A 15,457-nucleotide genomic window follows, 5' to 3' on the forward strand; every position below is an offset into this window, starting at 1 on the left:
CACAGGCTGGTGTGCTTCTTCCATGTGGGCTTTGTTGCTTCTCAGCTAGTTGGCCGCTTGTTTACCTTCGAGCCTTTAAGACTCCAGAAGCTAAGAATAACTAATTCTTATGTTTATTCTTATATTATGTTACCCCAGAAAAAAAAATCACAGACCACAGAAAATTCTGGGATCTTTAAAAAATACAAAGGAAAAGACAGCCCTAAGGAGATATAAACTTCACAAACAAATCAGTAAGAGGCTCCTCTCTGGGTATGGCCATCTTGACTCTAACGTGTGGAAATATAGGGTATATATATATATATATATATATATATATGTATGTATAGGGTACTAATTGGGGTAGCTATTTGTTTTACAAAGATGATCTGAAGATCTTTATCCATCTACCAATCCATCCATCACATTCATAATCAATGAATTATTATTGAAACTAAGATTCCAATAAAGCAGAAACCATTCTTCCAATTGTCTCTCATTTTGGAATGTTTCCTTTTCTTATTGGTTTACATTAAGAATTCATTATTTTCCAATGGAGTAAACAAAGGGAATGGTAATATTTCCACTTTTGTAGCTTCCGATTTCCCTTCCTTATATTCCAGTTCCTTTTCGGTAATCACTGTCTGTGACCGATGATATTGTGTATTCACGTCTTGGTTTTAACCACATAAGCTGAAGAGACCTACCGTCAGCAGACCTACATAATTAAGATCATTCTTTCCTTCCTTTCTGTTCATACAATTCTTGAAGACGAGGATAATGCATTTAAAAATCCTTATGCACCAACACCCCTAAGTCTATCAAATAGTAATAGAACTAAAAAATACTTTCAAAAGAATTTTCTGTCTTAGGAGTTGTATAGAGCACTTTCATGTATTTTCTACATTCCTCATTAAATATTTCCCTTGAATTAAAATCTTATTTATATATAATTCAATAGATCAAGAATGGCTTGCATACGATGTTCAGATGAAAATGTATACTCTAAATTCTAAGCAATAGATTTAAAATAAACTGTTGAATCTCAAGTCCTTTGCTGCTAGAAGGCTTGCTTTACTGTGCTACAAAACTAAATGTCAAGTCGTATATGTACTTGATGTTGTAGAGGAGAAGTTGTGCAATTCCCAGTGGGTAAAGAGAGCTGCGAAAGCTTCAGTAAAAGATTGCCAAAATCACTTGTTCAGTTAAAGGTGGAAAATGAAGCAAAACTTTAATGTTGCCATAAAGAGACTAAAAAAAAAGAAAGAAAAGCTTATCTTCTATAAATTCAGCCCAAACTTTGGGCAAGAGACTTATATTAAACCAAACTCAATGTTAGCAATAGAAAGATCCTCCCTGAAAATAGATTCATTTGGTATTATATCAATCATTTTCTTTGAGCAGTTTAAAACATAATTTTGAAAAATGAAAGCCCCAAATCTCCAAAGATAGTGTAGCTATTAAGTGAAAATCTTTTTTCTAATTCCCATGTCCAAAATTGCATGGTATAGGCAAAAAGGATGGCAGTGTGCCTCAGTGTAAGATCACTTCAATTCTCTTGCACAATGAGATATTAACTAGACTGTTCATTTGTCATTTCCTTGTCTATTGTGATGAGTGCTTTCAATTTTCATGGCTTTTAAAAGTGAAGGTCTTTGACCTTTAAATTACACTTACCTTTTCTCTATTTTTGCCTATCGGGTAGATATTTAATTCTTTATACTTCTTTATGTTATCTACTCTATTTTTATTCTTCAATATAAAACATTTCAAGAATCTCCTTTTAAATACATACTGTGTAAATTTTCAGTATTGCTATTTATTTCAAAGTTAATTCATCTTAATCAGCAAAGTACTGTGTTTTTTTTTAAACCTTAACAAGGAAACTGACAAGACTGTGTTCTTTTAAATTAAAGGTTATTTGAATTTAAAAAGTCATGGTATTCATGTTGAATATTCTTGTTTAAGATTTAATATATTACATTTGAATAATATTTAAAGTTGAGAATTATAGTGTTTTTTCTGAGGGTTAGAAATCTATCCGTTTGTTCAAGAGTTTAACAAAAAACTTTAGCAACATTTAATATTACTTTTCTTTTATACACATGAATATAAATTTCTGCTTTTATGGAAGTTGCATATTAAGATATATGAATAGTTTAAAATAAGCATGTGTATTAAATTGTAAATTATTAATAAAATTGAGATATTTTAATTTTATATAAGTACCAAAGGTATATTTGTTTAGGTAAGAATCATTCTCTAGAAACTTATAAGTATTTGGAAATTTTTTGATCATTTGTCTAAGATACTACTTTTCCTAATCAAAGGCAATGTTCACATTCATACTCTATGGTCTATCCCAGGCATATTGACCTTTCCATGACATTGACCTTGGAAACTGATGACAAGTGAATTCTAGTGTGTATAAGTCAGCCTATCATCTTGAGATGAAGGTCAAATGTCATTCTTCACAATGCTAATTTATTTGACCTTCCGGTACTACAGTCAATCTATTCTTAGCTAATATTATGTATTTATACAACTATTAGGATTTTATTATTTCTGTCTGGATTAAATGGGAAATAGATAAGATACACTTGCTGATTATAATAAGGTAACTATTTTCCAGAATATTCAAGTTGATAACTGACTGAAAACCTTTTTTATAAATATCAACATATGGTAGTCGTGAAAGAATACTTCAAAGATCTCCATATACAAGCACTGTAATTGATGGAGTTTCTCAGTTTCTGTGCTTTCAAATCTATTACTATATTTGCACCTAAAGTCGCCAACTCCATAATGACAGAAGAGCAGAGACATCATACCTGGAAGGTAGGAGACGCCTCTGAGTGCTGACTATGGTTGAGGACACCCAACAATCTCGTAGAACCTCATTGCAATGGCACAGCTGAATGGTTCCACACAGTAAGTCTGCCTTTTTCTTCCATTTGTCTCTAAGTGCAATGATGTTTAAAAGCTCATCCGGGCTTCCTCTACTTCCTCCTCATTTCTCTAATGTAGGCATTTATCCTATTTTTTTAATTGGTTAAATCTGATGTTGGTCTGCTTCTTGGAAGACCTACACTAATACAGGAGACTTCAAAAAGTTATTGGAAAACATCACTATCTTTCAATTCCATTTTTTCATGAAAATTTTTAAAGCCTCACACAAGGCTTTAAAGGGATTAGCATTAAAGAGAATAGTTCATATTTTGAAACACATATAACAAACAAAAAAATTATAAATGTTCAGAAAATGTAAACTGCTATAGGAAAAATAAAGATGAATTGAATACATATTTACAGATAACTCTAGAATACATTAATGTATTAACACGCACCATGCAAATAAGTTAAAAAGCATTACTATTGGGGTTTATGTTAACACATGTATGGCTTATCTCAAATAAGGCACATTTAAACATGACCCTGAAATCAGTGGTTAAGTGCAGACAAGTTCTTTTAGTAATGCAATTTTCATAGTCAATTTAGGGTACTGTCCCCAAAAAGGTTGAATCAAAACAGTGACTTCTGAGGAGAGTTAGTGGGCCAGTTAAATTTAAGGTAGAGAAGGCAGCTCAGAAAATTATGTTAACTTTATTTTGAGATTCCAAAGGGGTGATCTTGACCCTTGTCTTGCGCAGTTTCGTCACAGTACAATCACTAAGGCTTATTATGAGGATGTTAGAGAAAATAAAAAATTGTACTGGTAAGAAAGATATCAGGACATTTGAGCTGAAGATAATCTAGTTATTAATATTCATCATAATCATACAATTGCTCATTTTTCAAGGAAAGCAGGGACCAGAGTGTGAAATCCTTCCTGGGAAACCTTCCTCATTGCCCGACAGTCCAGATCTCATTCCCTCTGACTTTGTTTTGTCCCCAAATTCAAAGAACTTTTCAAAGGATCATGATTTGAGGCTCTTAAAAAGATGTCAAAATCGCCATTTTCATATGAAGTCAATCAAAGGGCAAAGAATTACTTGGGGGAAATGAAAACACGGCTTTCAGAAGTGTATAGATCTAAATAGAGGATCTGTGGAGCAATAACAGCTTCCTATTTTATTTCTATAGGACATAAGGCTATATGTGAAATAAGACATCAAGGAATCTGGATGTTGTGCTAACACCGTACTCAAAACCTACGGGAGCCCACTTCTGTCATCGTTGTCACCACTGTTACTGCTGTTAGTGGAGTCCAAAGGAAGGAAGGCAGGAGCAGACGGGGAGGAAGGAGTTTGCGTGCCCCACAGCCAGGCTTGCCTGGCCATTGAACAAAGCCCTCGAGCCCTTGCTCACAGCAAAAGGAGAGCTATGTTTTGATTAAGAACAAAATCAAACAATCTATATATACATCAATTGTGTCAAGCGCATCTGTACATTTGTTGCCCTCATCATTCTCAAAACATTTGCTCTCCACTCAAGCCCCTGGCATCAGCTCCTCATCTTTCCCCCTCCCTCCCTGTTCCCCACACCCATGAACTCTTAATAAACTATAGGAAGCAATAAAATACATAAATTTCCTTTACATTTTATAGTAATGAGTTAAGTGTGGGATAATCGAGGGGGATATTGGCAATTGTTAGAAATTCAATTCTGGAAAATCAAAAGTTCTTCCAAAGGTTTCATGGAACTGATGTTAATTTTAGTACAAGGTAACTGGCTATCATTTTGTTCTCTAACTTTTTAAACAGAACTTTTGCAGCTATTCTATACAGAGAAGGTAACAAATAATAATTACTCTGAGCAAAACATTTGCATTTTTTTAGAAAATGGCATTATTCAAGGACATTTTAAAAACTAAATGAGCAGTACTTTGAATGATCTATGACCTTGACATTACTACCATGTTACTCTAGCTAAAAGAGTTAGTGAGTAAAGAAATAGGAGTCTTGTAAAAAAATAAATGAGTTCTAAATAAAAGTCCAGAGAAATATAGCTCCAAGTGAATTTATTTTAAGGGGAAGCATTAGCTACCATACCACTCTTTTCTGTTCTCAGGGAGCCCAAGGAACAATTATACTTGGAATAAGGAGTTTTGGAGAGCAACAAAGTGGGAAATTTCTCAAGAGGAAACTGTGAGGGTTTTGTTTTTGACCCACTATGAAATATATATATTATTAATATTATTTTAATATTTTACTTATATATGTTAATGTCTGATCTAGGTAAGTGAGAAGCTAACCAATTGAATATATACCCAACTTGATGTTTAATAAGGTCAAAATTAACATGTTCAGGAATGGACTGTAAAGTAGCAAATGATATCCACAAAGCAAATAACTGAAGTCCAGTCTATGTGGACCAAACCAAGCAAAAATTGGACGTAACTGGCAAAAGCAAACCTAAGTGAAAATGTTCTGTTTTGCTTTGCAGTGCAGTAGCAGCAGTTCTGACTCATAGCAACCACAAATAAAGCAGGACGAAACTTCGCCAGGTCCCAAGCCCTCCTCACAATTGTTATCTTGGAACCCATGTCATTCAGTCTCCTGGATGGTCTTCCTCTTTTTTGGTGACCCCCTTTACCAAGAACAATTTCATTTTTCAGGGACTGGTGTCTCCTAAGAACATATCGTAAGGACATGAGATGAAGGCTCACCTTCCTCACTTCTAAGAAGCATTTTGCTTTTACTTCTTCCAAGTCCAGTTTCTTTATTCTCCGGCCAGTCTATGACAGCTTCAATATGCTTCACGAGCCCTATAGCTTGAACGGATTCTCCTTCAGTCTTCCTTATTGATTGTCCAACTTTCACATGCATCAGGGGCCATTGAAATACGAGGGTTTGGATCAGCTGCACCCTCATTTTCAAAGTAACATTTTTGCTTTACAAGATTTTCTCAATGCAGAAGTCACTTGAATTTTTGACCATTGCTCCCATTTGAATTGATTGTGGATAAACAAAGTGAAATCTTTAATAATTTCATTATTTTCTCTATCGTGATGCTGTGATGTTATCAGCTTGTCCAGTTGTGAGGATTTTAGTTCTCTTGTCAATGAGTTGTACTCCACACTAAAAGCTGCAGTCCTGGACCTTCATCGAGTGCTTCAAGTCCTCCTTACTTTTGGCAAAAAAGATTTTTCCATCTATACATTGCTGCTTGTTAATAAGCCTTTCTTCAATTCTGATGCCATATTTTTCTTCAGACAATTCAGCTCCTCAGATTATTTGCTCAGCATACAGAATGAAAAAATATGGTGAAATAAGACAATCTTGATTGCACACCTTCCTTAGTTTTTAATCATGTAGTTTTCTATTGTGATCGTGGAACCTTTCACAATGATCTACATAGAACCCCCTCCCTGGGGAATGGACAAGAGAAAAGTGGGTGAAGGGAGACGTTGGTCAGTGTAAGACATGAAAAAATAATAAATTTAAATTATCAAGGGTTCATGAGGGAGGGTGGAGGAGAGAGGGGAAAACTGAGGAGCTGATACAAAGGGCTCAAGTAAAAAGAAAACGTTCTGAGAATGATGATGGCAACAAATGTACAAATGTGCTTGACACAATGGATTCATGTTTGGGTTGTGATAATAGCTGTATGAGCTCCTAATAAAATGATTACATAAAAAATTAAGGCAATAAAAATGAATAAAATGATATCAGAGCTGATTTATGATGGAGTTGTCAGAATGAAACCCTGTCAGAAATTCTCTCCTAAATCAGAGAATACCCGTGCTTATCTGTTAGTCACATTAACAACATATAAAATGATATAAATGAACTTTGCCGCAAAACCCGCATTCAGAACTCTACTTCCTTCATGCCCTTTGCTGCTGTGGATGATAAGTATTGACTTAGGTGGCTGGCTACCTTTCTAGCTGAAATACCAACTTTTTTCATAAAAAGTTGTTTTATTTTTTTTAACACTCATTCATATCTTGGTCTTTTCTTCCTTCTTCCCTCCTTCATACTAGTAACTATATTCAGATCCTCATTATTTCCTCCTTTCATTTATTTTTAACTCCTTAAATTTCAATACCAAGCTAAGTTTCTAACTTAACTCTCCCTCCTCCCCCCCAAACCCCTCAAATTAGCACCCTCTAGCCTTCAGTCTCACTAGCTCAACCTCTGCTTTGAGCCATAACCACTGAAGTCGGTTTTAGAAATCATGAGAACAATGAAATCACAAATTCCACTTTTATCCAGTTTCTTTCTCCAATATGTAACTTTTCTCTAGATAGACATAAGTAATTTAAAAATTCTGGAACTCATTGTAATTTCCCACGTATTTATACTTAGTTATAGATACCTATATTCTGTATATGATTATTATTTAGATTGGATTGGCTAGAATGTGTTTTGTCTTTGAGATACAGATCAAAGTGATGATCGTCTGCAGAAAAGGTAAATGTCTCTTCAGCATCCTCTCCAACATCCTCTTTATTTTGAGCTTCTATTGTTTTGTTTTTATAAGAATACATTGTGCTTTTATTCATGTACTATTTTGTTTCCACTATTTTGCTCCCACTCCTAGGCTGTAAACCACTGGAAAACATTTTCTGGCTGCCTCTTAGTGCCAAAGCCAATCTAAGTAGATAGTACATAGTATGTAATGGATACTCTTCAATTGTTCGCTGCCAAACAACATCTAATACTTGTGTTGACATAGTGTGAAATACCTTCTTCATGTTTTAACTTAATGGACACAAAACAATTAGGGATAAAACAACTATATTTGTCAAAAAGCATTATAAATCTTAACTTTATTCTTAGCAAATCATGAATCAATTATTAAATCGAGTGTTTAAATATATCATTAAAACACCTTTCTTCAATAAATCATTAACTTAATAAAGATTGTTATAGATATCTTTATATGTAGAATTATATAATTTAAAAAATAATTATAAGTGTAATTATATATATCTATGTATTCAAACAAATAACATATTTAAAAGGTATTTACAGAGGGACTATCGTTTCAGATTATGTATGTTAAAATATTCGATAATGTATTATACCTAGTGGGAATTTAAGGCCCCAAATATAATAATGTATTTTTCAAAGCTTGTTTTGATTATTGTTAATTGATATATTATTCATCAATGAATTAATAAAACCAATTATGTGTCAAATGAAATTATCATGAACTATTTGAATTTAAAACAATATAAAAATGTAGAAAAGCACCTAAATTGTAAGCCCACTTCGTAGATACCTTCATATCATGTCAGTTTTGAGAATCAAAGACACCTTTTTCACATTTTTAAACGGTTAACAACCAATACCTATATTCCTCTTGTGTGAAGCGTGGGATTTCTCCAGGATGTAAGACAAGGATTTTCACTGTGGCGCTGCTGGACATCACAGGTTCACCATCATCAAAAGCAACAACTACCAACTTAAGAAGGAAGAATTATCATGTTAAAGAATAGTACTAAAAAGAAAATTTTTTAAAATCACTTTATTAGGGGCTCATACAACTCTTATCACAATCCATACATACATCAATTGTGTAAAGTGCATTTGTATATTCATTGCCCTCATCATTCTCAAAACATTTCCTCTCCACTTAAGCCCCCGGCCTTAGGTCCTCTAAAAAAAAATTTTAAAGTTACTGTCATAGATATATTTTTAACCATGGCACTGCAGGAATCCAGAATGGGAAGCAATGATTATTTCCTACAGCCTACCAGACAGCAGACACCATACTGGAATACGTCAGGTGTATGCTGACTTAATCTTCACAACAATCTTCCTTGGTAGACGAAATTGCTTTAATTTGCCAAGGGAACAGTCAACGTAGGTAAGTGACTCAATCGAGTGTATCAGACTCTCAGTGAAACTGGTTTAATTCTTCCTCTCTCCAATTATACACCCTTTTCACTTTCCAGACTTCCACTGGAGTCTATAGTAGAAACAGCAACCTTTTTAAGTACCAGTATGTGTACTTAAAATGTATTCAACTCAGTCACATCAACAGAAAATTGCTGTTTCTTGTTTAAAAAATGCATTATTTTATTGTTGCCCATCCCCCTGGGAGGAGGTTATACATCAATCATTGTGATAGGTTCCCCTTTTCTCCCCGACCTACTCCTTACCCTCCTGCTATTGCTACCTCATTATTGGTCTTGAAAGGCTTATGTGTCCTGGATTCCCTGTGTTGCAAGCTCTTATCTGTATGAGTGTACATCCTCTGGTCTAGCCAGATTTGTAAGGTAGAATTGGGGTCATGATAGTGGCGGGGAGGAAGCATTAAAGAACTAGAAGAAAGTTGTATGTTTTGTCAGTGCTATACTGCACCCTGACTGGCTCGTCTCCTCCTTATGACCCTTCTGTAAGGGGATGTCCAATTGACAACAGATAGGCTTTGGGTCTCCACTCCACCTTACCCCTCATTCACATCGATATGATTTTTTTGTTCTGGGTCTTTGATGCTTGATACCAGATCCCATTGGCACCTCATGATCACACAGGCTGGTGGGTTTCTTCCATAGGGACTTTGTTATTTCTCACCTTGTTTAAATTCAAGCCTTTAAGACCCCAGATGCTATATCTTTTTATAGCCAGGCATGATCAGCTTCCTTCACATTTGCTTATGCACTCATTTTGTCTTCAGCGATCGTGTCAGGGAAGGTGAGCATCACAGAATGCCGGGTTATCAGAACAAAGTGTTCTTGCATTGAGGGAGTACGTAAGTAGAGTCCCAATGTGCATCTGCTGTCTTAACACTTAACATACAAATATATCTAAATAGATCTATTTCCCTATCATTATATATAAATATATTTACATATGTATATGCTTGTATTTAGACGTCTATAAATGTCCTTTGCCTCCTAGTTCGTTCCTTGATTTCCTTTTACTTTCCTCTTGTCCCACTATCACGTTCAGCCTTCATGTGGCAGAAACCCCTGCATAACCTCCTCCCAAGGGGGACAGACAACAGAAAAGTGGGTAAAGGGTGACAGAATCTATGTAAGCCATGGGAAAAATAATAATTTATAAATGATCAAGTGTTCATGAGGAAGGGAGGGTTGGGGGGGAAATAAGCTGATACCAAGGGCTCAAGTAGAAATAAAACATTTTGAAAATGATGATGGCAACATATGTACAAATGTACGGATGGATGTTGATTGTAATAAGAGCTGTAAGAGCCCCAAATAAGGTGATTTAAATGAAATACATTATTTTTTCTAATGAATTAATTACCTACAGAATTTAAAACAGAAATACTTTACTCTGTAGGATAAAAGGTAGAAACTTTTATTGTTTAAAAATAAAGAAATTAACAAAAATATTTTAAAAAATCTTTACACTGTATGGCATAAAATGATCAAATTATGAAAACAAAATAAAACTTAAGTTTTATAATAGTGATTTCCAGTGTAATATATTACTTATTACTAAAATTAATTTTATAATTGATCATTTTCTTTGCTAATAATTTCTATATTATACTAATAAGAATTCTGATGTTTCTTTTTAACAAATGTCAAGCACTTTTGAAACTATATTTTTCCATGCGATGTATATTTAGAAGCTACCAAGTACTCATCTAAATGGATTCAACTCGTGTCTTGAATACCATAACCAAGGGTCACCCTGATAACTTCAATTTATCTATGAGCAAATCTAAGTTTACAAATAGAACAATAATTGAAAAGAACAATGAAATCCTGCCTAGTCGAGCTCATGGGTATCCACAAGGTTAAATGATATGGATAGATCTCTAGTATAGTACCAAAGACCTTATTCACATTTTGTTATTCTACCTTGCTGCAAAAAGCTGAAATTCTCAAACATTTAATAAAATGGAAAGTTTATTGTACTAGATCATTTTTTTCAGTATTTATGACATGTAGAAAAATGCTTTAGTTTTTCAGCGACATTAGAATATATCAAGGAGAAAATACATAATAAGTTCATTACAACTCATGATTTCAAAGGGTGGCTAATGGTTACACATGGGGCTGGGATCCTTGGTGGCTAATGGTTATACATGGGGCTGGGATCCTAAAGGCTAGCAGTTTGAAACCTCTAACCACTGTCCTCTCTGCAGGGAAAGACGAGGCACCCCCTCCCCCTGCATACACAGTCATAGTGCAGGGTATTCATGAGGGTGTTTCGACCCCTCCTCAAGGAGCCCCGAAAGCTGGTATCGACTCCATGGCAAGGAGTTGAGATAAATGAAAAATCTACTAATATCTGTTTTCCCCAGAAGATAAAATCAACAATAATACCCAGGGTCGAGCACTCTTAGAAAAACAGATTCTTTTCTGATTGGAAGCACATGATGATTCTGCACACATTATTATTTCAAAAATTCTTGAAGCATAATGAATCAAGAATGCATTAATTTGATGCAGCTTCTAGTACTTAAGCAGGAGGAACAATGTTGTTCACACAAAGTGGTTCATGACAACTGACAAGTATAAAAGGTAAAAGCACTCGACAGTCAATAGCAGGTTGTTAGATTAAAATTTGAAACTCCTGGTATAATCATATAATAGAAGATCATATAACCATTAAAATAATGGCATCAATGGAACTATTGACCTGGAAAACAATATAGCCTTAAATTAATAAAACAATAAGAATAGTACACTTGTGTAATTTCCAAACATATATATGTTTTCCTATATTTGAATAAGACATCATTATAAAGATACAAAATTTTAAAAAGACGTTCTAATTTTATCTGAGGTGTGAGATACCAAGTGACAGCTTTCTTTTTACTTACCTGTATTTTTAATGTTTCTATAATTGTACATGTGTTGTTTTCTAATTTGAGGAAAATTTAAAAGGAGAAAAGGAAAAATATTGCCATCTCTAAAGGCAAATTCTTATGCAAAAGGTCAGTAACAATGAAAAATGAAGGGATAATGACACACTGACCTTGAAAATGGTAGTGGGTTCTTCATTAATATTGACCCGCGTTATTACCAGTCCAGAGTCATCTTCTACATCAAAGATACTGGCAGGGTAAGGAAACAGGACATCGTCTACTCGATAGTGCACCCGGCTTGCAGGCATTCCCTACAATGAAAGTAGAGATGATTAAATGGGACTGATAAAATTCAAAGATAGTAAAAATATTCAACTGATTTGTCAAATGTATGGTTCTTTACCACTGAAAAATCACATTTCATGTTTTGTATTGCAGATTGCATAAGCTCCAATACTGAAGGATAACTCATTCTGAATCAATGAGATGTCTTTATGACAGTCTTGAAACATAATTTATGAAAGAGGTTAAAAGGAATTTATATATTTGAACATCTATCTTCGCTTACATTATATAAATCACATTTTCTTCCCAAAAAACTCCGTATCTCCTTGCTATTTAATTTTCTGAGAAATTTTAAGTTTTATTATCATTATATTCATATGAGTTCTGTGTGTGATACTCGGAGAAAGAAAGTATGGCTGATTGTGGTGAATTGAAGAAATAAGCTTTAAATGGAAAGGAACTAATATCATTTGCTATCTATCCTGTGGGATTCCTCTTCTTACATATTTAGCTAAATCACTTAATTTAATCCTCACAATAATTTTTAGGATAACATTAATAATAATGATGATAGTAGTGCTACTAAAATACTGATCGCAAGTATTTGCTTAATGCTTACTATGTGTCAGGAACTATACTACAGATAATTTTTTACTCTTACATTCATTTTACTGCTAATGAACTTGAGACATGGAAATTTAATGAATGGTAAATCGTTCTATACATATGCAACAATAAGTTAAAATACCATAAAATGATGCATTTCAAAAGAAAAAATATGTTGGGCTTCTTATTAAATAAAGATCCAAATGTTTTAGTGTTCCTATTGCTGTATTTTGAAAGTATATGAGCCAGGCCTTTCTTCCTAGTGTCTCCGTCTGGAAGCTCTGCGCAGACCTGTTCAATAACACAGTGATATGCAATCCTCCACCGACAGCCACTTTGTGGCTGAACTGTTGTTATACTAGCTGGGATCCAAACCCAAGGTTTGCATAGAGACTAGAGTCTTTTCACTGAACCACCATTGGGTTCTTTTAATGTTTAGAGCAAATATGGCTCTTCGCCTTGTCTTAGAAGTAATTAGTCAAATTTGACTTTTAATCCATGCAGACCATCAATATTAAAGAGACAAGAAGCAATATTTTTATAAACTGTTTTATTTTCAAATTTTGATACAGTACATTCATTTATAAAATGTGATAGAATCTCTCGAATATATATATAAAAATGAAAAATACAAACAAAAATGTTGCTGTCAAGTTCATTCCTACTCCTGGTGAAGTAACAAACAGAATAAAATCACTAAGCAGCATTTCCAAATCCTCTCATAAGCAAACTGTCATAACTTTCTCCCATGCAGTGGCTAGTAGGTTTGAATCACCACCCTGTATGTTAGGAACCAATAATTTAATCACTGGGTCACCGGGGCTCAATATATAAACATAGGCTAATAAAGTATCTTCTTAAAGTTTATACTAATTTGAACCTATTTCTTTGGCTACTGAAACTTATTTTTATGTTTTTCTTATGTTCTGAAAAACCTTGCAAGGCCTTTGTTTATGTTCTGAGACACCTTGGGAAGTCATCAGTTGTCTTTCTGTCTTAGAAGCTACTACGACTTAGTCATAGACATTAAGCCATAGAAATGACTATGACTAAACCATAGCACCCACATGCCTTTTAAAAATTGCCCTACATACACCAAAACCAGAAAAACACATGACAGCGAGTCAAGAATGCTACCAACAATATAGGTGAATTTATAGAGACAACTAGAAGAAGGGTTCTTGGGGGGTACGAAGGGGGAGGAGGGGTTGGAGGGAGCTGACAGCAAAGGGTTCAAGAAGGAAGACAGAGTTTGGGACTGCGTGTGGTCGCGATTGTAAAACACTGCTTGCTGTGATTGAACCGTGGAAGGTATGAAGTCTGGATTAGCTCTTGGTTTGTGAAAAAAATAAAAGTCTTACACAGGAAAACAAAACACAGAACAATAACAATGATCAAAAGAAAAAGAAAAGAAACATTCAATACATTTTTAAGAACCCCAGTGTATTATTTAAAGACTTTGTCAACTGGAAAGGCTCTGCCCTATAAGTAAACATTTGATGAAATAAAATCTCATTCCATTATTCTCTTCAGCTTAATATAATTCTTCATAGTTTGAAGAACATTTTCAACACTTGGTGGTATTTGTACTACTGTTAGGCATTCTTTTCTGAACTTTAATACATTTTTTTGTTTCCCGTGTTTTTTCAAAACTTATCAGAGTTGTTTTGGGAATGTATTCAAACTCTGGATTCCAATAAATAAAACAAATCATAGAATCACTTTATGAACCCCTTCAGAGAAAACAAACACTTTGGAAATCAAACCCGTGAATACATTTAATGTCATTTTTTAGTTCTGTTGGTTTAATCACAATGTCTCCTTATTGGCACAGATACTTTAATCAGATGAAGTAAAATGTCTTTTTCATTCCAAAAAAGAGTTATTTTCAAAAAGAGATTACAAAACAGTCTTCCATTCAACATAATTTATAGAAAGTTAGGTGGGAAATTTATAAAATATATGCAATGTAGTTTGAGGAAAAAGAAACTATTCAAATAATTTGTGAGATTTGCTGTATTTGCCAAGCCAGCAGGAAAAAAGTAATGGAAGGGAAATTTTGTAAAAAGAATTAACCAAGACACAAACATTAATTTCATAGGAAAGTGGTGAGAGTTATCTGCAGAGATTCGCTTCTCTGCAGGGAGGGGTTGCTAAGGGAAGGTTGCCTATCACTCCGCCACGTGGAGGTTTTTAGGGGAAATATAAGGAATTCATTTTTTAAAACTTTACAGAAACTGAGACTATGTGAAAAGTCCACTGGGGCAGGGATTTTCTGTGGCTGTTGTTTGTTTTTCACATCTTCTCATGACCATGACTGTATGAAGTAGATGAAGTAGAGCCAACTTCATCTATTAGAGCAACAGCTCTGTTATGAAGAAACAGATAAAATATTTTCAAAAGGCCGAGGAAGTGCTAGTACAGAATTCTCCTAAGGTCAACTTCTCATCACCAAAAGATTATTAGAATTTTTCAGAGTTGAAAAGTGTCCTACTTTCCATTGGAAGAATCTTTTTTTCTTAAACAACACGTTCAAAATGAAATCATGATAGTATTGAAAGCTTAACCATTTCTGTCCTTGATTTAATAGCAAAGATGACAATTAAAATTAACCTCAACTGAGCAAGTCTCCAGCGTCATGTTGCTTGCCTTTAGACAACGCATCTGAAACGATGGCTGAAAATGCTAGTACCGTGGAACTAAATGATCATAAACTTATTCTACATGGCATCTAGGTTTCATAATTAAATTAAAAGATCAGTTCAAAATGTCATCAATATGTTATACCTTATTACCTATCATCTTGCTGGTATGTTTACATCTGTTGGTGGCGGTTCTCAGTGAGTTGCCCCTGGCTCTTGGTGAAGCAGATTATCTGACTGACCCTTTTTCCTGCAGCATCACTAGG

General features: G+C 34.3%; 1 protein-coding gene across 1 annotated transcript in view; it reads right to left on the bottom strand.

The window, feature by feature from the left end:
• PCDH15 (protocadherin related 15) overlaps positions 1–15,457 on the bottom strand; it is a 952,716-nt gene that overhangs the window by 190,073 nt on the left and 747,186 nt on the right. Inside the window, exons 22-23 of the mRNA XM_045291300.1 lie at positions 11,829–11,969; positions 8,219–8,331 (exon numbers count right to left, since the gene is read on the bottom strand). Coding sequence (XP_045147235.1) covers positions 8,219–8,331; positions 11,829–11,969 — 254 coding nt within the window. The remainder of the gene's footprint in view (positions 1–8,218; positions 8,332–11,828; positions 11,970–15,457) is intronic.

Source organism: Echinops telfairi, unplaced genomic scaffold (genome assembly GCF_000313985.2).
Source record: "Echinops telfairi isolate 266 unplaced genomic scaffold, ASM31398v2 ScPeMD7_70;HRSCAF=299, whole genome shotgun sequence".
NCBI lineage: Eukaryota > Metazoa > Chordata > Mammalia > Afrosoricida > Tenrecidae > Echinops > Echinops telfairi.